At 34.4% G+C, this 22,055-nt stretch overlaps 1 protein-coding gene across 10 annotated transcripts in view; it reads right to left on the reverse strand.

The window, feature by feature from the left end:
* ATP13A3 (ATPase 13A3) overlaps positions 1–22,055 on the reverse strand; it is an 82,925-nt gene that overhangs the window by 27,451 nt on the left and 33,419 nt on the right. For all 10 annotated transcript variants that reach the window (XR_013998875.1, XR_013998876.1, XM_081138352.1 and 7 more), the window contains 18 exons: positions 21,180–21,311; positions 19,368–19,547; positions 18,910–19,067; positions 17,983–18,171; positions 16,496–16,557; positions 12,648–12,798; positions 10,132–10,248; positions 9,515–9,532; positions 9,273–9,426; positions 9,058–9,178; positions 5,890–6,014; positions 3,929–4,104; positions 3,300–3,422; positions 3,141–3,220; positions 2,508–2,550; positions 2,310–2,419; positions 1,897–1,993; positions 671–743 (listed from right to left, as the gene is read on the reverse strand). Coding sequence is in view for 8 of the 10 variants with exons in the window: in XM_081138352.1 (XP_080994478.1) it covers positions 671–743; positions 1,897–1,993; positions 2,310–2,419; positions 2,508–2,550; positions 3,141–3,220; positions 3,300–3,422; positions 3,929–4,104; positions 5,890–6,014; positions 9,058–9,178; positions 9,273–9,426; positions 9,515–9,532; positions 10,132–10,248; positions 12,648–12,798; positions 16,496–16,557; positions 17,983–18,171; positions 18,910–19,067; positions 19,368–19,547; positions 21,180–21,311 (2,109 nt within the window). In the remaining 2 variants the exon portion in view is untranslated. The remainder of the gene's footprint in view (positions 1–670; positions 744–1,896; positions 1,994–2,309; positions 2,420–2,507; positions 2,551–3,140; positions 3,221–3,299; positions 3,423–3,928; positions 4,105–5,889; positions 6,015–9,057; positions 9,179–9,272; positions 9,427–9,514; positions 9,533–10,131; positions 10,249–12,647; positions 12,799–16,495; positions 16,558–17,982; positions 18,172–18,909; positions 19,068–19,367; positions 19,548–21,179; positions 21,312–22,055) is intronic.

Raw genomic sequence — 22,055 nt, forward strand, 5'->3', positions numbered from 1 at the left:
CATCACCAACACCAGGACAAACCAATACCTTGTGTCTCTTTATACGATATACCAAAAAGACACACTGTCACGTTTGTGTTATTCCTGCAAAGAATTCACAAGAGTATAACAAGAATACATCAGACAAAGCCTGGTATATCTTCTTTCATAAAAGTCAACGTCAAGAGACCCCACAAAAGGTTGATGCAACGTTCCAGCTTAAAGAACACTAAAGAGACATAATTATATGAAGTTTGTGAGCCCTGACTAGATCCTGGGCACAGGGACTAGAGAAAAAGATGGGTATAAAGGACATTATTGGGACATATGACAAAACCTGAATACCAGCTGTGGATTAGATAATATTGTATCAGTGTTAAATTTCCTGATTTTTATAACTGTGTTTAATAGTATAAGAGAACGGCTTTGTTTTTAGGCAATATTTTCTAAAATACTCAGAGGCAAAGGGGTATGATAACACAAACTTATTCTCAAATATTCCAGAAAAGAGTGGAGAGAGAATAAAGTAAATGGGGCAAAACATAGGCAACTGGTAATAAAAGGGAATATTCACAGGAAATCTGGAGAGGTATGCACAGTGTTACAACTGTTGATATAAATTTACCAAAGTTTAATAAGTCACATTAGAATTTCATACGCTTTGAAATCAGTAACAAAACAAAATACTCACTTGTAAATACCACTACCAAAATGATTGCCAGATCAATGAAGAGAAACTGGAAGTCTCCTAGGTTACTTAAGACCTACAGAAGTAATTTTTAAAAATATAATTAGTTCTTAGGAACAATTTTTATACCAGTTTCTCCTGGTTTTAGCGCCCCCCCCCCCAATAATTACTACTAAATGACACTTGGACCTGCTTACAAAGTGAAATACATTTGCCTTTTGAATCAGTGAAATATAACATATTTGCAAACATTCAATGTAATACATTAGTATAAAAGGCATCTCCTAACAATTTATTCAATAAAAATCTTTTAAAAGTTTTTCTGGGAAAAGGAAAACACAAACTGTTACTCACAATATTCAATATTCTTGAAAATTAGTATCTTGAAGCTTCCTTAATATCTAACAACATCCCTCCTGATACTTTCTACAAATGATGAAAAGGTATAGTTTCACCAAGACTCCTTGGGATGTCACCAGTGTTCACTTAGAACTATATCTAAAGTGAGATCACTTCTAATATAAAATCTGATGGAGTACAATCTGATGTTTATTTTTCTCCAAATCCCTAATTTCCTACAACTATTGCTATAACATCTTTTCTCATTCTGGCCTTTTCCTATAAATGTATAGCAAAGTTAATTACAGTTCTGAACTATGTCACATCTTGGCATTTGGCAGAATTCTAAAAAAGACGTCCAATCTGTGCTAAAGGCAAAAAAGAATACAATCATCTTTTATTCACAAGGTTCAGCCACAGCTGTCGGCCTTAAAGAAAATGTTATTCCAGATTAATGAGATTTTTCAATCTGCTACACGAAACATAGTAAACTAAAAAAAAAAATGTATGCCCTACCCGGTATGGCTCGGTGGTTAGAGCATCGACCTCAGACTGAAGGGTCTCAGGTTCGATTTCCGGTCAAGGGCACGTACCTCGGTTGCAGGCTTGATCCCTGGCCCCAGTCAGGGTGCATGCGGGAGGCAACCAATGGATGTATCTCTCTCACATCGATGTTTCTCTCTCTGTGTCTCTCCCCTTCCCTTCTACTCTCTAAAAAAATCAGTGGAAAAAATATTCTCGGGTGAGGATTAACAACAACAAAACTTATAACTGCTACTTATGTAAGCTCCATAATTAATGCATGCATTCAAAATCAAACATGTACGCTCATATCTTAATTTAAATGTCTTAACACTAAGTGCCATCTCTGTAGCAGTATCAGTACTCACGGAATACAGTAGAGTAACACTGAAGTACTGTATAATGCTGTACAAAGCCATAAATTTAAACACACAAAAGGAAGTCATTAAAGCAGCACGGCCTTCCCTGTGAAAACAAATGTTGGCATGTGAATAAAGGCATTTTAAACCCCTCCTCCAAGCCACAGTTATATCTTGACAGGCGAACATAAACATTCAACAGCTACAATAAAGCACATTTCTACTCAAAGAATTAAGCCAAAGTCGAATTAGAAAAGATGAGGCGAAACAATCAATCTGATGCTAATTAGTAACAGATTAAATATACCAAAAAAACCCATGAAAACAAATTCATATTACTTTCCATGATAATTTTTTTCTATATTTATTATTATTAAAGCAAGCTACAAAGAGACAACAGGAAATTTTTCCATATGTCCCACCTGATAAGGTTTGGCACACAGGAAATACTAGGAGTTTTGGAGGTAAAGGGTGATGCCACTGAAGCCTCAAGCTCTGACAAGGAAATGCCTCCGTGTGCCCTCTTCAGAGCCTAAAAGTTTGAAAAAGGAAACTGGTTACATTTTGTGAATGTGACTCAGGCTAGAGAAAGAACTTTAAATCACAAAAATTATACTTACACCACAATCATTTGCACCATCACCACACATCCCAACAAAGTAACTAGGAAACAAAAATTATGTTAAGATTTTGATTAATTTCTTAAAATACACAATATTTAACTTAAGATTTCACTAATGCTGTATTACGGAGAGCTAAGAAACCAAGATTCCCCCAGTGAAACAAATGAATCTTTTTATTACAATGACCACAGGCATGTTGCTTTGTACCAGCCGGAATGTCAAATGACCTAGGTATTGTCCTATTTCTGTCACAAGATGGACAAATCAGTTTATCATTTTAACATCTCAATTTCCTAATATTTAGAGCAAAGTACATGGCTTGTATAATCTTTAGCACACTTTTAAGGCTATCAGTAAAGAGTTCTCCCTTAAAAGCTTGAAACATAATTATTTACTAAAACTATAAAGTCATTTCTATCCAAGATGAATGAACTCTACCTCATAGATATTACCTGGAAAAGAAACTGTGGATATTGTACTTTAGCTGCAAGAACCTACATGAGCAAATAGACATTTAAAGTTATCGCCTACCTATCATACAGGGGACAATATATACATGAAATACTGGTTATTTTCTGGGTTTGAAAATGAACTACAATTCATTAAAACACACACACCATCAATACTTACTCTACATTTTGCAATGCTTCTACTAATTGTGTCTTCTGATCGGGTGCCATACGAGCAAACACAGTGCCATGCAACATCAACTGGAAAAAATACGAGTTTCTTTAAAATACTGTTTATAATATATTCATGTGAACACATACATAAACAGAAATCACTAACCTTGGGAACAAGGTCTTGAAAATGCTCCAGTATCACTGAAAATGATTTTCCATTCATTGCAAAATGATAACGAGACACCTGAAGATCTTCTAAGCTATCATGGGCCAATTTAATTGGAATAGCCTGTGTATACAACATCCAGAACAATAGTTAGGCACCCAAACCAAGTATCACTACCCTATTTTAAATATATTTGATCCAAAACTAAGTTCTTTCATTTGACATTTTACACAAGACACTGAAAGTTTAACATTTACTGAAAGTAAAGGGAAATTCAATTTTAAGGGGCTCTATGTTTATTTAAAAAAAAAAACTTAAGGAAGGTTAAATGTCAGCTTCAATTTGAAATGATCCATGAATTGAGTATTATGGCCCACCTGCATCATTTATAACTACTTTTAAAATAGGATAAATCATTAAGATTCTTGTATTTTAAAACTGTACTTCTCATCTTTGTCTAAGTACCAAAATTTAAAACATTGAGATTCCTGGGCCTAATGAATCAGAAGCCCAGGCTTCTGTTTTTGTTTACTTTCTGTTTTGTTAAATCTTAATGCACCACATTTTATTTTTTTAGACTAAATTAAAACAAGCAAGTTTCAAATGGGAAAAATTCATCTTGACATTACCTCTGAGTCCACTGCTGATGAATTACTGCACTGTGTTAGGGTGTCAGCATAATGCCAATTTATCTTGGCAACTTTCCCATCCTTTGGAGGTAATGCTTCAGCAATAATAACTTTATCCTGAGGTAGTATCATTCCACAGTCTCTGGCCACAGAGAGAGCAGTCAACATGTTGTCACCTAATTTTCAAAATGTTGAAAATACATTAAAATTAAAATAAAAACATAAATGGATTAACCAACAAGGACTTATTGAGAATCTACTATAGTAGTCCCCATGACTGGGCTGGGCAAAATGAAGATAATGTATGATCTTTACTTTTGGAATTTAAAAATAATAAAATCAGGGCACACTTACCAAAGGAAGCCTCAAATAATTCAAGCATATATATATACTAAATAGAACATTCTCACCCACAATTTTTAAAATCAAATACATTCTCAATCTTTTTTATTTTAATCCTCACCTGAGGATGTGCTTTTAACTGATTTGAGGTGGGGGAGAGAGAGAGACAGGCTGCCTCCCGTACGCGCCCCAATGGAGGATCGAACCAGCAACGTTTTGATGCACAGGACAACCCTCCAACCGAGCCACCCAGCCAGAGCCATTGTCAATCTTTTTGAGTCATACACTAGTACTACCCACTCAACACTTGCCACAGTGCTACATACAGAGTAGGTGCTCAATAAATATTTGTTGAAATAACCTAGGAGTGACTGGTGATCTGTTTCAGAAAACTAGTATCAGAGGAAAAAAGAATGAGCTACGAAAGCAAGATTACAAAAAACTAAAAGATAAGCAAGGTAATAAGAATACAATTTGTATAAGATGTAAAGAGAGGCAACACAGACAACTTCTCAGCCATGAGAAAGAAAGAAGAGCAGCACTATCAGGACAGGTTCAAGAGAAGAAAATACTAGCTTACAGGAGAAGCCGGCAAAGGTCTTGGGAGCCCACTGCTATCAGAACTGAAGGGCAATATTATTTTCCCCCCAACTCCCACACACTATTTCCCAGGGTGTCTTCTGGTGACTAGACAGACCCCTTAAGACAACAAAACCATAGTCAGTCATGGAAGAGAAAGAGGGGGAAGAGACACAGAGATGAAAAGTGCTTAGAAGCGGTCACTAAAACCAAGAATTGCTAGGATGCTAATCAATTTAGTTACTTGAGATGTATATTAATAATTATGCTATTAGATGAATCTCAGAGTCTAAAACATAAAAATGTGCTCAGGCCTTTACCATATAAGTCTTACTGAACACATAAATGCTATAAAGTGAATATCTTAATTTTGATTACTTACTAAGAAAAAAATCACTTAGAGCTGCCACAATTTCAAACAGCTAAGGAATGGCAATTATCTAATATTATCAACAGTACAATAACACCAGGAGAATCATTCCGCTATAGTAAAAAAGAAAAAAACAAACCAAAAAATGGCTACTTCCACTTTTATGCTGATTCAAGAGATTATAATAAATGTACTATCTTATACATAAAAATGTAATTCTAACAATATCTATTAATCATTTTCTGTGCATGTGGCAGAGTTCTGAAAATTGTAGAAAACCCCAAAATAACTAAAGATACTCTTAACCCTCAAGAATCTCATATTCTAGTAGAGAAAACAAATCTACAAATAACTAACACAAGGCAAGGTACAATAAGTGCTATAAGAAATATCCGATTAAAGAGAAATAAAAAGGAGCAGAGTTTAAATTTTTATACTGTGCCCTCTACTACCTTACTATACTTTCTAGAAACAGAATTTGTTAGACTTCAAAAGAATATTGCCAAATTCGCTTATACCTTGATAAATATTCAGAGCTAAAACAGGGCAACGTAGGATGGAGCCATTATATAATATGCTTTTATAACCAACTGATCATTCGTCAGTATTATATATCTTGAACTCTAAGGGTCACACCCAATTTTTTCTGTGTCACTTTATAAAGTCTAACCTGTGACCATGACAGTGCGAATGTTGGCTTTATGCAAATCTTCAAGTACTGCAGGAGTTTCTTGCTTTAATTTGTTTTGCATTATAATCAATCCCATAAAATCCATGTTGTTTTCAATGGCATCTCTGTAGAAAAAGAATTTTAAATACATAATGGTTTAGTCAAGCGAACAGGCTATTCTCTCTTTATATTGATAAAGCAATTTTAAATATCTAAAAATTAGAAATTTTATATGCAGAATAAACCACATATGTGTGTGTTTATGAGTTTAGTATAACAAAAAAAATTTAAACCTGGAAAAACAATTCCCAAGAAATACATTTTAAAATTAAATTTTACCTTTTGAAATGCAGGAACAGAAGGAACATTTGGAGATGCATAGTTGGCTCTTCATATCCCTAAGGGGGTCCTGGAACCAATCCCTATCAAGGGACCTTTGTAATACACTAAGTACTTGTACTACTACGGAATGTTCACCATGTACCCTATTCACCAAATGAGCAAGCATAGATAAATCTACTTTTTACTGTCCCCCACACAACATACACTAACTTAAATGTTAAGAGAAAAGGAAAAAAACTGTCCCATAAGCACATTTGATACAATTATACTAGATTCATTATCAAGTTTTTGATGAATTTTATAAAACTCTTGATCAAATTCTTGATCCTTGAAGTGTGATCTAAGAAGCACTAGAAATCCAACCAGGAGATCTACTTGGAAGCCAGAGATAAGATTTTAGAATATTCATATTCAATACTTAAAGACGCTATTCCTTCAAATAGTGGAGTATCTACAATGCACCAACTACTATGGTAATCACTGGGATGTCAAAGATGAAAAGGCATGATCTCTACTCTTCAATATGCTTTTGTGGGGAAACAGACATGTAGGCAAAGAGATGCATACAAAAATAATATGCACTTCAGCACTATAATGGACATGAAATATGTTCAGTGATAGTTGTGTTAAGAAATCTCAAGCTACCAAAATTAAATCACAGAAAAAGGAAGGGGGCTTGAGATTAGGGACCAAAATTTCACACTTGCAATAACTGAGTGGTTTTTCTACACAAAATTTGACAATAAAGGTCCTTTACATAGCTATAAACCTAAACATTTTTGAAATATAATTTAGAACAATGGATGTTAAAGGCATTAAAGAATAGTTAGAAAACTTAATACAAATGATATTGTTGGTGTTAACAGGAGAAACAAGCCTTGAAACCTGAAAATGCATTTCAAAGTGCAAAGCTCAACAAATGTGAAACTACTGGGTCAAGAACACTGCAGCTATTTTCCTATGAGGTACTAGCAGTTTCTGGATGCAGCTGGTTTCCTAACTTTCCTATGATATAGGTCATGGAAACTATGCCCTCTAATTAATGAATAGCACAAAATTTCATTCGAGATATAAAGGTTCAAGCTGTTAAGAGAAATGCCAAAACCTATTCCCAGAAGGTAGAACGGACACACATGGGTCTCAGTTGAAGGATGAAGATGAAGGGGAGCCCGTGGGCAGGGGGGTGATAGAGAGGAACAGGGTATTCTGGGCAGAAGGAATAGCCTACCCAAGGGCATGGAAGGATGTCTGACTACAACAGGCTCAAGAACTACAGGCAATTCAACAGTTAGTCTTTAGGAAGGAAATGGCAAAAGGTGAAGCTGTAGAGAAAAAAATAGCCTAATATGCCCCTCACAGGAATCAGGATATAACATTTTAAATTTTGGCTCCCAATCATGTATACGCATCAGGTCATCTGGTTTTCACTCTTTTTGAAAACATTCATGCTTAGACCACACCCTTCAAATATTATTTTATAATTAGAATTCCTAATTAGTTTTTTCCTTTTAGTTAATCTGGCTATCTACTCTACTCCTTTAGTTCTCACTCAGAAAACATGATTGCACTATAAACACTTTTTAATTAATGTGCCTGAAATAATTAAGAGAAGTTCTAATAGTCCATAATTTAACTACTGCTCTATGGTGAGTATTATATTATTTGCACTATTTAAACATGAACTTATGCACATGAAGAAATATTTCTTCAGGCCGAATTCCTAGAACTACACTTGCTAGGTCAAATTACATAAGCGAATTATAATGTTCTCTAGAATTTACAATAGTGTAGTAGCAATATGTTGTCAGAATTTTCTCAAACCTTCCCTAATACTTGCTATTACCAATCTTTCCAATTTTGCCAACCTTAGGAGAAATGTGATGTCACAGTGTGGTTTTATTTTGTAGTTCCCCAAGAACTGAAGTGTCTTATCATTTTCATGTGTTCACTGGACATTTGTATGTCTTTTTTCTGATATTTATCTGTTTGCATCATTTGTCCATTTAAAAACTATGTTTTGTTTTCTTTCCTGATGCATCTCTCTGATTATGAACCCGTCCAGGTGATAGGAAGCCATTTATAAGAATTTCAGGTAGAAGACTGGTCTTACATCTGAATGTTAAAAAGTTCTCTCTGGAGGCAGTGTGGAACACAGACTAAAGAAAGAAAGACTAGAAAAAAGAGCTGATTCCCTGAATTAGAGACAATGGCTGTGGGGATGGAGGAAAAGGCTATTTCAAAGGCAGAATCAGGAGGAGAGCTAATGAATAAATATTCATTTCTGCTTGCTTACAAATGCCAGGTATACCATGACAGATTCCTAAAAAAAATGTTATCCTCAAAGGGTAGGTCTATATCCGTTAGTGAAAGTGACAATCCTTGAAGGTAAAAGCCGTATCTATACATGGATGTAAACGTGATGCTGATAATACCATTAGAACTTTGGGGTAGAGGGTGATTGCATATTGTGATTCATGATACTCTGACTAAATAAGTACTGGTTCCAACCACTAGGCAAAAGCAAGTTGATAATTTGGAAAAATAAACTTCTGTAGAATTAGGTTTACTAAAACATAATTACGTTCCTAGAAAATGCATGACACACGGCAGGGACTCAATAAGTATTTAACAAATAAATTGAAAATAGTTTTCCAAAGAGCTGTACTTTTATCTCAATCAACTAAAACAAGTATTGCATTATGTATATTTGCACACATTCAATAAATATTTAATAAATACCCAACTACATACAAATTATTATATGTGACTTATATAAACATAAATAACGTATCAAAAAACTGTAGAAAAATCATTTATCAGCCTTACCTGCTAATATTCTGTACTTTATGCCATGTCAGTTTTGACTCCAATTTTCTGTGCGCAAGAGCAATTACACGGAAGCCCTGTTTAGTGTAATCTTCTAAAACATTTTCAAAATCAACAGGAACTTTAAAAGGAAAAAAGAAATATTATTGTTAGAATTGTTAATATAAGCCTATACAAATATTAGAATTTTATTCAAAGCCCAGTTGGCTCCTTACCTGTTTCAGGTTTACAAAGACTGGCAATGACCTCAGGTGCTCCTTTCATGTAGGCATCCATTTTTTTATCCCCTAGCACCCTTGCAACCACACTCATACGTTGCAAAGCAGAAGAAAATGGGAATTGGCGAACAATCCCTATCTCATAAATAGCCTGTATAAGGTCAAAAGAGGCACAAGGCACTTACTCTTCTTTAACAATTAAAACAAATATACTCAGGTAACAAACATTCTTTACTTACTGGAAGTTCAAACAGCTCCTAAAAACAAAACAAAAAGAATAAAGAAATAGTACCGATTAAGTCCATTAACATACTCAAGATAAAAAACAACTATGCATCCACAAAACATTATTTAGAAAACAGCAAGAAACTTTTATTATTTCAAGTCATGTTTCAAGATTGCTTCTCCTCTGCCTCCCATTTTTAAAAAGTATATTCTTGAATATTTTCAAATATTCTGCTATCCTAAAAATATATTAAGTACTAAAATAAACTACAGGAAACATATTTTAAAATTCACCTAAAAATAAAGCCTCTCACATATTCTTTTTATTAAACTCTAGGAATATAGTTGCAATTTAAAGAGATTAATCACCATGCCATCATATTATCTAAATCACAGGGCACTAAGCTGCTTCAGTAAATGGGAAGAAAAAGTAACGCTACTGAGAAATAAACCTCAGTGTTTTACAAAAAATACCTGCAATGCCCCAAGTGTAGTTGCTAATAAACACAGTTAAAATAGTCACATCTGCCTGAGAGTTAAAGGACATGTGATTTCATCTTCTAGTTATATTTCAAAGTGAGGCTTGAATGTGGGCATCAACAGTATAATCCAGCTTAAAGTGATTTCATACCATTTCCTGGTCTCCTGCAGGTGTAGGTTCAGGAAGCAGTTGCTTCGGAGGACGAACCACAGTTGGCATAATTCGATTATGAAGTGCTGTTTCCTCTTCAGTTGCTTCTTCCAGAATCTGAAAGGAAAATATTCAACATACTACTTCATAAAATTTAATTCACTGGTTCCATTTTTAAATGAAACACTATAGCTATTTTCAGTGACGTTAAAAAAAAATTAGTGTCCAAAAAATAAATGAGCACTATTAGATTATTAACATAAATAAAACAAAATGTAAACACAGCTGGTTAAAGTCCTAGCAACTCATGGGAGAGAGGAGGAAGAGGTTAGAAGCAGAATAAAGAAATAGAAAAAACTTCTCTAATTTTGCTTCTATCACCCAGGGCTTCCTTTCTGCTAAAAGGAATGTGTTCAAAACAATATGGAACTCACACATGGTTAGCAGAACCAAAGGATCTGAGGTCCAAAGATTGGAGCTTATAGTTTCTGTTTGAACTCTTCTAGTTGGGATACTAGTAACCTGACCCCTTAAAATTTATTTTAAATACACTTTTTTTTTTTTGGTAAAAAATTCAAATAAGAACTTGTACTGAAAATACACATACATGAAAAACAAACTAATTTGACAACAACTGGATGAACCATGGAGGAAAATGACAGGGAAGGGAACTATGCCCGATTAGCCAATTTTATACCCTTCTCAGACGCCCTTGAACATCTCCGAAATTAGGAGGCCTCTCACAGGGAATCAATCACACCGAACAGCAATCGTGCCCAGTTATGTGAAAACATTCCACTGATCCTTTCTGGTAAGACCAAGCATCAAAGCATCCAAGTCAATAAAACATGCTATTACACAAATTTACTTATTTAACCCATTTTTAAAATTCTACAAACAAAAAAACACTAAAGTCTACAGAAAATCTATTCAGTTGGGGAGAAGTTTTAGAGAACACAAAAAATGAATCAGTCCTATTTTACTTTACTCTCTACAAATGAAGTGGGCCTCCTTTAAGAAATTAAATTAGATGGCAGAACATTTATCTACTCATTCATCTCCTTCCCTTTCAAAATATCAACAAAACACACATACATAAAATAAACCTGTAAAAGTAAACAAAAAGGAAAGCAGGGAGAGGAGATTTCCAGTAAGGAGACAAAAGGCAAAACCAAAATGTACTGATGAATAGAGCGATGAAGGAGACAGGAGCTCAGAATAAACACAAAAGGACATTCAGGAGAGGCGGGAGCATTTCTGATCAGCCAGGAAGCTGAGCTAAGCCAAAAACCAAAAACCAAAAACCAAAAACCAAGATCAGGGAGTAATTCCTAGAGATACAGACTGCTATCTGAGAAGAGGAAGGGCTCTAATGTGAGAGTAAACATTCCAGAGCAAAGCCCTGCCTGTGCAAGCACTTGGGGTATGTGAGGAATTCAACCTAACTCTGTTCCTCTGACACTGAGGACTGCCTGCTGATGAGAACCCACCCTTGACAGGACACACAAGCTCCCCCTAGTCAGCCTTCCTATTCAGGGGAAATACTTTTCAAGAAAACAGTTTTACATACCAACAGGCAAGGATAAAAACCTTACTGCAACTACCCAGAGTTATCAAATCAGACCTTTATTCTTAAATATGAAAGTATTATTGTTATATCATGCAAACCAAAAGCATGAAGGAAAATTAAGGGTAAGAAAGAAAACAAAAAACAATAATGACCCAGAAAACATACATCATTCAGAAGCCAGAAGGGAACTTCAAAAACAAAACTATTTTTGCATCTATAAAAGAAATGAATGCTGTGAAATGATTAACAACCAAAGAACATAAGCAAACACACAGAGAATAAAATTATCAATAGCTGCCCTGGATGGTGCGGCTCAGCTGAGTGTCACCTCATGCACCAAGAGGTCGTGGGTTTGATTCCCAGTCAGGGCACATGCCCAGGTTGCAGTCTCGATCCCCAGTACCGGGTGTGCAGGAGGCAGCCAATCAATGTTTCTCTCTCATTGATGTTTCTCTCTCTCTCTCTAAAGTCAATAAAAACATATTTAAAAATTAAAATAAAAAAATTAAATTATCAATGGCAGAACATATAGAAGGAACAAACAAACACAAACCTCTGCGTGTGTGTAAGGACACAGGAAGGAGAACAGGGGGACAAAGAACACTGAAGATATATCACTACTCTATACTTTTTACCTGACCAACAAATTGTGATGCTGAAGATCATCTTACTGACTCAGGCTTACTGCCTCGAATTGCTGATAGCTGATTACTATTATACACATAAAGCAGGGGCCTGAGCAAGCCATCCTTTATTAAAGGCGTTTAAGTCAGTTAATATAACTAAAACAGACTTTTTTTTTTACACAATTAAAATGATCTCTCCAGTGATGCACCTTTAGAAATTACAGTTTCTTTCAAAACAATCAGCAGAAACAATCTTTCTGCAAGGTTAATTTTTACTCTATTTTCCTAAAGTTACTTATGCTTTAAAATATTAAACTTACCCATCCGATGGCTTCAAACATTTTCAAATCAAGTGGATCACCAGAAAGCACTCCTTCAATTTTTGTGAGTGAATGGCAAGTAGCCATACAAGCAACAAACTGAGACTTTACCAACATCTCATTGCAAACATTTTCTTCTGGCAAAAGAAAACTAAATAGAAAATGTACTGAATTAGATTCATGAATTCCAAGACTCAAAACAATATTCTAACAATATTCAGGTTTTGTCATTTAAAAAAAATGTTTTTATTTCTGCCCTGGCCAGCGAGGCTTACTGGACAGAGTGTCACCCTGCACACCAGAGGGTCTTGGGTTTGATTCCCAGTCAAGGACACATATGTGGGCTGCAGGTTCGATCCCCACCCCGGTGGGTGCGTGCAGGAGGCAACCAATCGATGTGTCTCTCACATCGATGTTTTTCTCTCTCCCTCTCCCTTCCTTCCCCCTCCCTTCCACTCTCTCTGAAAATCAATGGAAAAAACATCCTTAGGTGAGGATTAAAAAAAAAAAAAAGTTTGCATTTCTTCATATTTTTACCTATAGTTTTAGGAATTCAAAAACATTTTCTCCCATGACTAAACATGACTAAAATACAGTATTATCTTAGATTTATCTAATATTTATCTAATATTTATCAGTATTATCTTATTATTATCTTAGATTCTGAATAACTAGGCCAGACATAACACTGTAGAAAACACTAAATACTAAATAATAATTAAGACTCCTGCCTATGGACATATGGTAGATTAGAATACATAAAGACTCTCTTACAAAAACATAAAATGAATGTGTAACACATAATCTTTTAAATGTAAAACTGAGCTCATATAAAACAAACAGAAATTTTCAAGTGCCAGAAATAGAGGGGAAGGAAAATCAGGAGTATGAACTTGAACAGATGCTGTGACTACTTGGGAAGATGGAGGAAGGGAGAGCCTTCTTAGGGAGCCGCCTAACGACTTGAGTTTTAATACCCACACAGGAACAGGAGACAAAGTCTGAGCTACAGACAAGGTGGGGACTTGAAACTAAGATAGCCAGTGCTCTTTAAGAGCTACATCCTTGAAAAAAACAGCACACTAGAAAAAAAATTTATGCACAGACCCAAAGGTATAACTAATAAGCTTCTCTCTCCCCATCCCCTAGCCCACCTCCCAAAGTTCAAGAAAATAATATCTGTAAATTTACTGTGCACTAGGCACTGTTCTAAAACTTTAAATATATTTGACTCATCTCATCCTCACACCATAGAAGGTGTTTCATTATCCCCATTTTAAAGATGATAAAACTGAAGCAGAGTGGTTAAGTAACTTGCCAAGGTTACCCAGCACATAGGTGATACCAAGGATTCAACCGCAGGTCTGGTTTCAGGGCCTAAATTCCGAACCACTGCACTACTCGGGATGGGATTTGGATTTTACCATATATATTCTACTGAAAATTCCCAGGTTATGAAAGTAACATTAAAGTTTGTCTGGCACCATTGATACCACTCTTAGCCAAGCTCTTGGCCAAGCAAGGTCAAAGCTCTCAAGAGAAGAGCTCCCACAACACAGCCACAAAGCAGGGAGTCTCACAGGACAATCCTGCTAAGAATGAGTTCATAATTTAAAAATGCACCAGGAAACAATTCTCACTAGTCAACAGACACAAAAAATACAGAATAAGAATCCCATAAATTTCAGATAACAGAACGGAAGTCTAAAAAAATGCAAAAAGGCATTTTAAATTAAAGACTTAGAAAAAGAACAAGACACCATGTGAGGAGAAAAGGAGACGCAGATTCAGAAAGAACCAAATGAAGTTTCTTGTCCATTTTATGATTATGATTTCCAGATGAAGAGAAAATAAGAATAGGGGATAGGCCATAATGGAACAGAAAGTGATTGAAAATTTTCCAGAATTTATGAAAAGCATAAATCCTTGGAATCAAGAAGCAAAATGAGTCCTGCATAAATAAAAAGATGGTGAAACTGCAGAAATCAAACACAAAGAAATATTTTTAAAACAAAGGAGAAAAAACATTACTAAAGAGACTATGACTTCTCAACAGCAATAACAAAAGGAGTCAGCAGAAATAAAATAACATCTTCAAAGTTCTGAGAGAACACAACTGTCAACCTAAACATCTATACTGTTACAGCATCATTCAAGAGCAACAGTGAAACTAAGAATTACTAATGTAGTTACAGAAGATGGCAATTTAATCCACAGGAATGGGATATAAGAAGCAATGGTTAGCAAAGATATTTGTAAAACCTAGATAAATCTCAGCATGTAGATGGTAGAAAACCAAAATCATAATCTATGCAACAAATATATATGAGAAGGAAGGGAAATAATCAAAGTAAAAATATTCTATAGTCCGTGGGTTGTTTGGAGGAGTTTAAAAACAAATAAAGATACCCATGAACTTTAGACTCAATATAAATTATTAATAATTTAAGCATAAGTATTAAAGATTAGGATGCATAAATTCTGAGAAAAATATAAAATATATGAAAATGTGTATGAATATATCTGAAATCACAATAAATGTGAACATAATGGCATGGAAAGATTGAGAAGTAAAGACCTTGGCAAGTAAAAGATCAAGAACATACACAAAGCAAAATTAAGCAAAAGAAAGCTGGTGTGTAACTATATAAAAATGTCAGGTGAAATACAATTTAAGGCAAGATGCATTACTGGGGATAAGTAAGGTTGCAATGTGACAACCTATTTACCAAGAAGATGTAACAACTCTGAAATTGCATGAGTCAAACAATAGTCAATCAAACTCCCATAGACTTTTGAGAGAGAAAAATGACATGAACACAACTATAGCAGTAAAATGTGTAAGTATCAAAAGACAGCAAAAAACAAAGTAAAAAGGAGAGAGAGATTGGTGGAATATTTTTGCAATGCACAGTACTGAAAAAATTACCATCCAGAAAATACAAAGAACTTCTAACAAATGAATAAAATAAAGACTAACAACACAATAGAAAAAGTGGGCTATAAACTGACAATACACAGAAGAATGTGAAAATATGCCCAGCTTTGTAAGTAATGAAGAAAGTCCAAACCAAACCACAATAAAATATCATTTCACATATATCCATTTGGCAAAAATTACAAGTCTGACAATACCAAGTTTGGCAAGGATGTAGAGGAAAAGAATCTCTTACCCACTGAGGGAGAATGAGCTAGCACCACCATCACTCAGAGAGCAATGGGGCAATACCTACTTAGCCTGCAGCCATGCCTATGCTGTAGCCATATATATATGTAAGATGTCCCAGTGCTGACATTTTTAGGAAGCAAAGTTTACTGAAATTCAATTACATGCTCGCAAGGAGTCATGTATAAGAATGCTAACTGCAACACTGTTTGTGAAAGTTGAAGGTAAAAGGGAGGGAGAAAAACAAAACTGTCCTTTAGCAGAAGAACAGATACTATGGTTTAATCATATAATGAAATACGACACAACATCTAAGATTAATAAATTAGATCTATACATATCAACACTGATAAATCTTCAAAACAATGTTAAGCAGCAAAAAAGCAGCAAAAACACAGGGTATTAATTGTGCATATTTTTTGATAGATATAAAAACATTCAGATAATAATAGAACACAACTATAGAATGATGACTGCAGTCGGGAAAGGGGTAGATTAAAACCTTAGCAATATGTGTAATATTTTAAATCTTTTAAAAGATCTGAAGCAAATACAACCAAATGTCAACTGTTTAATCTTCATGGTGGGTATACAAGCTGTCTGTTATATGTTTGAATGTTTCATATATTAAAATATTTATTAAAAATCAGCTAACAAATAATCAAGCCTAGCTAATATTTACCGTGTATTTTCCACTCGTTGAATCCCCCAAAGATCTAAACCATCTTCAGTAAGAGTTCCAGTCTAAAAAAAGTACATATACAAAACATGAATAATGCCTCCAAAAACAAACATCATGAAAAGCTATGCTACATATATATAATGGAGTACTATATAGCTGTAAACATACAAACAAACAAACAAACAAAGGAAACAGTAAGATTTCCATATACTGATAGAGAATAACTTCCAGGACAAACAGTTAAAGTGGGGAAAAGGGTGCAGAACACTCCTTATGGTACGGCATATGTGTACATCTGTATATTTATGTGCATATATTATTAAAAAGAAAATTTTAGGACATTTTTTGAGAAAAGCAGGGAAATTTGAATATGAACTGGATTTTAGATAATACTAAGGAATTGTTAATTTTGTTAAGTGTAGTAAGCAGTTATAACAGTATTGTGGTAATGTTTTTTAAAAACATCTAGAGATGCATACTGAGGGATATGGGTGAACTAATGCCTGATGCTGCCACCTTCAAAATGAGGGACTAAACGAAGACCAACAGAATGCTAATAACTGTTAAATCTGGGTAATGGGTACGTGAGGGTTTATTATATTTGATCCTTTTTGCACTTCTGTGTCTGCTTAAAAATTTTACTAGTAATATTTCCAAAAAAGAAAAGCATAAGTGAAATTTTCTAAACATTGAATATGAAATTTAGTCTTGGGATATAATCTTTTTTTTAACAAAATATTTGTTAAAAATTATTTTGTTATCTTTAGATGGTAAGCACACAATGCAATATATAGATGATGTATTATAGAACTGTACACTTGAAACTTATATAATATCTTATTAACCAATGTCAACCCAATAAATTTAATAAGAAGTAAAATAAAAATAAAATGCAAAAAAATATTGACTCCTATTTTTTCCTTTAATGATGAAGATGCATAAAAATCAAATTCTTGTATCAGTTACCCAAGTTTAATTCTCAAAATAAAACTTTCAGAAAAAATTTCAGTTGAGAAAAGGCGAGCCCTCTGTAAAAGGTAAAGTATATTTCACACAAGTACAAAATTTATTTTCATATCAAATAGAAAAATCAGTGACCATTATTTTGAAACATGTTCAATAAATCATAAAGCTAACACTGAACACATACTTAATAGCAAAAATTCCAGTAAATATATCTGTATGGAGCCTATTCTATTAAAAACATGAAAGATCAGAAAAAGCCTTTACTACTACTACTACTAGTATAAGACATAATTCTGGATATGAATGATTAGACACTGCAGGTTTGGGCAAATAAGCAATATTCAAAGTATTAAAAATTGAAAAAATGAGAATATACAAAAATAATACATATGCCAAGTAAGTTGGAAAAGAGGAACATTAAGGACTCTGTAAATTGGTTGATAAAGAATATAGAAAACATATATCTAAGTATTTAAAATCTACAAAGTAACCTTTGAGAATGATTATGAAACTGAACTAACCTTGTCAAAGCAAACAAGATTCAGCTGTCCACATATATTTATCCTCTGGGGACTGATGCAGAAAATACCAATTTTTTTCAGTCTTCTTTGGGCATACACAATACCAGCAGTCATTGCAGCAGGAAGCGCAGGCGGCACAGTAATTGTAATGATATCAAGAGATTCGATAATTATTACTCCAACCTCTACCTATAATTCACACAAAAATAAGTGTCAGACCCCCAATATTGACTAATCTAGTAAGGGTATTTCTTTAGTGAAAAATCTATAAACCATTCTCAATTTTATATATAATAAGTATATGTATATATAAATACATCTATTAGCCCTTTATAATCTTTTCCCTTTAGAGATTCTGCAAAATAGAAAACTCAAACAATTGTTAATGGACTGTGGAATGACAGCTATTTTTAACGGAAGTTCTCATTTTAATATCTCTACATACTTTACAAACTACACACTTCAAAGTTCAACAAACATTTGTCAGATATTGACTCTTACTACAAGCACTGTACTGTACCAGTCTCTACAGGGGATAGAAAAGAGAAATTTGATAAGGCCCCTTAGAAGTGCCTGCAATTAAGTAATAGCAAATAATTTTAATGCTGTATATCCCAGAAGTTAAACAAAAAGAGAAAATAAAGCTTTTGAAATGTGGTTGTCCCTCCTTTTTTTAAGTAACAAGAGAGCAAGTGAAAGACTACCTAAACCAAAGCCATTCAAAAGAACCTCCTGCTATGATGGAAATGTTCTGTATCTGTACTTTCAAATATAGTAGCTAATAGTCTCATATGGCTTTTTAAAGTTAAATTAATTTAACTTAACTTAAAATTTTATTTCTTTACTCTCACTAGCCACTTTTCAAATCCTCTACTGAGACACATGATAATTAAAACTCAAACCCTACTAAGAGTCTCATGTACGTACCTCATTTAAAATGCTATTGATAATAGTGTAGATAAAACCAATGGCAGCCACCGCCACAAGACACAGAAGAAACAAGTAGGCATCTCTGTAGAGTTTAAAATCAGTTGGTTTGGGATACAATATGGAACGAACGAGCTGTCCTTTGGAAGTACTAAATCCTTTTTAAAAATGTAAAGAAGAAAATGACATATTTTTATTTAAAAAAATGAGAGTTATCTCTCAAAACAGAATTTCTATTTATTTATTTATGTATGTATGTATGTATTATGTATTGGCATAGGGTATACAGCTTAGTGGTTAGACAATCATACAATTTACATAGTGTTCCCCTCGATTATTTCCAGTACCCCAACTGGCACCATACAGTTATCACAATATTCAAAACAGAATCTCTTTTTAAACACTCAGTAGGCATCAAATATGCTAAACCAAGAAAGAGGAGATTAAATATTTTTTACCTGTTCTAACTACTATGGCCTTGACAAGTTCTCCAGTGTAGAAACGAGTTTGAATAACAGTAGTCCCACAAAACAAAGTGTGTCGTTTATGTATTTCTGGACTATATAATTCATCTCCCATTCCTTTTATGTCCACTGAAGGATTTGGCAAATTAGTCTTTGTCACTGGAACACTTTCTCCTTAAAAAAAAAAAAAAAAATCATAAATTAAAGCACAGAAATCAGTGTCAAACACAACTTTAAGTGTTAAATACCCTAAATGCTATCATACCATTTACAATAGCTATTAAAAAGTAGTGTTCTCAAAATGGGCAATGTAACTTATTCAATTAGCTTTCTGCCTACCAATTTTCTTGCCCCAAAATATCAAAGCTTCTCTCTCACAATAATTCCTGAAAGTGATTTGTGATTCAATAATAATCATTTTTAAATGATTGTGTCAAGTTTCAAATAAGGAGACCAGGTAAGAGTTGCTATAGCCCCAGAACCTGTTCTCTTATCCCTAAGAACTGAATTGGAAAGCACTCCGCAACCTCAAGCACACAGAGATGTGAAGACCTACTCCTAACCCCCAGTAAATATATACACACACACACACACACACACACACACTAACAAGCATAAGAAAGAGAAAAGGCATCTAGAGAAGGGAGAGAATAATTACAATAACAAACAGCTAAATTCTTTTTAACACTGAAATTTAATTCTGTGTAGCATCCACACTTCTCGCTTCAAAGCCAACAAGTGTGTAGGGATTTTTATGTGTGTGAGTGTGTTTTAGGACAAGATTCTTAAGTTTGAAAACAATATATAGGAATCACTTTCTTGCCAGGTTGACTATGGCAATAAAAAAAAATCATGTGATAAAAAAGATATAAAAGCTCTGTCTTCAGATTGTGAATTTCCAAAAGGGAATCATTTTGAAGTCTACTTCTCCCCACTTGAAGAAAAATATAGCGTTTATTCCCACTTTTTACACATCAAATAAGAAACTAATATGCTGCATTCTCTGTAGGCTAAGGACTTCTTTCCTCTTCCTTTACTATAAAGCATTTCCTCATGTCCAAAAGAGTAGCTAGGAGCATGTCAAGAAATGCAGTGATGATCAACATAGTGATTTAGTATAGCAGCCGAGTAAAATGCAGAATTTGGCCCCCTCAGAATAAAAATAAAAAAAGAAAACACTTTAATACCCATGATATTCAGCCTGACCAGTGTGGCTCAGTGGTTGAGCATCCACCCTTGAACCAGGAGGTCACTGTTCAATTCCTGGTCAGGGCACATGCCCAGGTTTCGGGCACAATCCCCAATGGGAGGGCATGCAGGAGGCAGCCAATCAATGACTCATCATTGATGTTTCTATCTCTCTCTCCCTCTCCTTTTCTCTCTCAGGAATCGATAACGTATTTTTAAAAAATATATATGTCCAGGATACAAATGGCCCTGGCCAGTGTGTCTCAGTGGCTGGAGCATCAGCCTGCTCACCAAAAGGGTCAAGGGTTCAATTCCCAGTCAGGAGCAAGTACCTGGATTGCGGGTTCGATCCCCAGCCCACTGGGGCATGTGCAGGAGGCAACCAATCGATATGTCTCTCTCACATCGATCAATTTCTCTCTCTCCCACCCATCCCCTCCCTTCCACTCTAACAAATCAATGGAAAAATATCCTCGGGTGAGGATTAACGGAAAAAAAAGGGGGGTCGGGGAGGATATAAAAGGCACAGCCAATTTTGAAATAGATTAATCAGTAATCACTTAATCCACCATCATTATCAACAACTCATCTAATTTTTACTCATTTTGTTTAGTTTACCTGTTAACATGCTTTCATTTACAATGCAAGTACCATTAATAAGTACTGCATCACAAGGCATGACTGTCCCATTTAATGGAATGACCATAACATCTCCCGGCACAAGGTCTGTAGAAAAGATCTCTTCTCTTTCTGGATTTAAAGAAAGAAAAAGTGGGGAAAAGTCTGAAAAGAATATTCTTTAACTTAGAATAAACATAAGCAAACAAAAGGTCACCTGATCTCAATAAGATGTTAAAAATATAATGGAGTTAAACAGAAAAATTCCAATACACAAAATGTTTCAACAAATAAGATGCTTATTACTTAGGCTAACTAAGTATGGTGTTTAAGGATGTCGGCTAGTTTATTCTGACAGGAAGCCAACCGTGCACAGGTGATGCCAAGTCCTCTCTGATCGAACAGGTAGGCTCCGACACTCATTACAACACTCAATGATCAATTTTAGCTAATAGCTCTCTTAGAAAATAATAAGTCCTCATTAGAGAACCCTGCAATGGGTAAATAAACTCCAATTTCTATGATCCCTTGAAAACAGAAGCACTGAAAATTTTAGCATACTTTCTCTTTTAACAGCATTTTTTACAGCATTCTTCTCAGTGCCAATATTTATAACCTATAAAATCTCACTGCCTTCTCAATATTCCTAAAAGAGTCCTAATATTTTAGATGTTATTTTAAATAAATTTATAAAATAAACATTGTGATATTTTATCTATTTCATCGTTTCCTTAGAAATTTATATACTTAATGCAAATTAGCTAACACTTTTTAAAAAGATCTTCTCAAGTAAAAGGTTTTTCTTTAGAATTGCCTTATATTTGGGCATTCTCTCTCCCTAATTCTTTTTTCCACCTAGGTTTAATACTATGCTCA

This window comes from Miniopterus schreibersii, assembly GCF_964146895.1.
Source record: "Miniopterus schreibersii genome assembly, chromosome: 5".
In the NCBI taxonomy this organism is placed as follows: Eukaryota; Metazoa; Chordata; class Mammalia; order Chiroptera; family Miniopteridae; genus Miniopterus; species Miniopterus schreibersii.